The sequence below is a fragment of the Penaeus monodon genome, chromosome 35 (assembly GCF_015228065.2).
Source record: "Penaeus monodon isolate SGIC_2016 chromosome 35, NSTDA_Pmon_1, whole genome shotgun sequence".
NCBI classification, from domain to species: domain Eukaryota; kingdom Metazoa; phylum Arthropoda; class Malacostraca; order Decapoda; family Penaeidae; genus Penaeus; species Penaeus monodon.
This window is the reverse complement of record NC_051420.1, coordinates 30,189,795-30,192,294: the sequence shown is the minus strand read 5'-3', so window position 1 is coordinate 30,192,294 and position 2,500 is coordinate 30,189,795. Positions and strand designations below refer to the sequence as shown.

The 2,500-nt window shown below is 45.2% G+C and overlaps 1 protein-coding gene across 1 annotated transcript in view; it reads right to left on the bottom strand.

Moving 5' to 3' along the window:
- Positions 1–2,500, bottom strand: part of LOC119595292 (ras association domain-containing protein 1-like) — a gene marked incomplete at its 3' end in the record, with an annotated part of 7,914 nt that overhangs the window by 1,082 nt on the left and 4,332 nt on the right. The window contains 3 exon segments of the mRNA XM_037944449.1: positions 1–131; positions 1,458–1,577; positions 2,227–2,497. The exon segment at positions 1–131 is cut by the window's left edge and continues 54 nt beyond it. Of these exon segments, the coding sequence (XP_037800377.1) occupies positions 1–131; positions 1,458–1,577; positions 2,227–2,497 (522 nt within the window).

The window sequence follows — 2,500 nt, the reverse complement described above, 5'->3', positions numbered from 1 at the left end:
GTCTTCTCCATTGTTCGGTCTTCCTGGAGGATGTCATAGATAGATGGCGGTCTTGTGCCAGCGACAATGTTGATCGGTCGGCTGAGGTTGAGGTGAACTCGGACACAGCCACGGTAACTTCCATCACTCTCCTAGAACGAGAAAATTGTTAAAATACTAACTACTTACCTTACATAAACCAATGTTATGCTTTATTATGCTATGCTAAACATTTCCACACTTGTAAACGAGAAAAAGAAGATTAAGAAGATGAAAAAACATTTCTAAAACACTTACCTGGCTGACATCCCCTACAACAATATAATTAGCAATATTGCTATCTGCTTTTCGAAGCGTCATGCTTAGATTCACCGTATAGGTTTCATTTGGTTCCAACATTATTGGAAAGGAAATGACTGTCACAAAGTCACTCTTCAATACAAAAAAAATAACAACTTTTCTTTGTAACCCTCAAATTCTCAGGCAAGGCAACCTTCCAAATGTTACATGAATTAATTTTCTTCTAGTAATCCACTGTGTGTGAGAGGAGGCCCTGAGATACAACATGGGAGATGACATCTTTATCAGAAAGGCACAGGAAACGTGGGCATCCTGCCAGATTAGGAAGACCTAGCCTTCATTACCTTACTGATAATTACTATTACATACACATAAAGTGTTTTTAATGAGAGAGAGAGAGAGAGAGAGAGAGAGAGAGAGAGAGAAAGTAAGAAAGCAAAACAAAGAGAAGAGAGAGGGAGAGGGAGAGGAAGAGAGGGAGGGAAAGAGAAAGAGAGAGAGAGAGAGAGAGAGAGAGCAAGAGAGAGAGAGAGAGCAGAGAGAGAGAGAGAGCAAGAGAGAGAGAGAGAGCAGTAAGAGAGAGGGAGAAAGAAACAGAAAGAGAGGAGAGAGAAACAGAGAAAAACAGAAAGAGAGGAGAGAGAAACAGGAGAGAGGAAACGAAGAGAGGGAAAGAGGGAGGGAGGGAGAGGGAGGGAGGGAGAGGGAGGGAGGAGGAGGGGGAGGGAGGGGGGAGGAGGGAGGGAGAGGGAGGGAGGAGGAGGGGGAGGGAGGGAAGGAGGGAGAGAGAGAGAGAGAGAAAAGAGAGAGAGATAGAGAGAGAGAGAGAGAGAGAGAGAGAGAGAGAGAGAAGAGAGAGAGAGGGAGAGGGAGAGAGAGGAAGACGAAGAGATGGAGGGAGAGGAGAGGGAAAAGAGGGAGGGAGGGAGGGAGGGAGAGGGGGGGGGAGAGGGAGAGGGAGAGGGAGAGAGAGGGGAGAGAGGAGAGAGAAGAAAGAGAAGAGAGAGAGGAGAGTAAGAGAGTAAGACAGAGTAAGGTAGCCTGTGTAAGAAAAAAAAAAAAGAGAATGCGAGACACAAACACAAACAGACAGCCAAACCGACTGCCGGAGACCAAGGAATCCAAGGGGAAAAACACACAAATGAAAAAAAAAAGACCTGCAGGCTCTCCGTCCCAACCTTGGCTATCTGCAATCCCTGCGCTGAGGCATTGTAGCGCTCAACCCACTCTTCCAGGGTGTCATTGTCCACTAAATGCGACTGCAAACTGCTCACGGTTTTTCGCAAAGTTGACACTTCCTGAAATATGACACAGGCAATTAGCTCACTTGCAATCAGGCATGGGAAAAGTAAAACAGTAAAAAAGTATAAAAGATAATAACAAAATAGAATAAAAATAAATAAACAGATAAAAACATACTGATTTTGATGTTGATAATAATAATAATAACTCATATTAAAAGATAAACAGTATTGCATTTAATGATATCAATCTCGACATAAAAAACGAATTCACAAAATAAAACAAGTTTATATATTTAATTAATACGTCAGCTCCAGCTACTTGGTAAACGTGGTACATTAAACTAGTCGTGTTTAGCGAACGACATTTCAAGGAGGTAACTTTTGGGATGCAAAGCCCTTATGATAGTCCACGAGTAACTTTGCATAGTAAATGCTGTGGTAATGATAGGGAGGCATAAAGAGCAATTATTTCTCTATAGAAACAATACTTGAAAAGAAATGTGTATATGTGCGTGTATGTTTAATGTATGTGTGTGTGTGTGTGTGTGTGTGTGTGTGTGTGTGTGTGTGTGTGTGTGTGTGTGTGTGTGTGTGTGTGTGTGTGTGTGTGTGTGTGTGTGTGTGTGTGTGTGTGTGGTGTGTGTGTGCGCGCGCGCGCGCGTGCGTAAGCACGACCATAAAGTCACGAAAGGGCGAGACAAACCTCAGACTTCTTGAAAGGAACCACCAACTCATCCTTCAGCTCCTTCTCCTGCTGCTCCTCCTCGTGCTTCTCCTCCTGTTCCTCCTGCACCTTCTCCTCCTCCTCCTCCTCTTCCTCTTGTCCCTCCTCCTCTTCCTCCACCTCCACCTTCACCTCCTCCACCCTCGAACAGGCCTCCTCCTCGTCCTCCTCCTCGGCCTCGGGTTCCTCTGCGCTCTCCACGTACAGTTCCTCGTGGCTTGTGTTCGAGTCCGGGGTCAGGTCACGGGCCCTT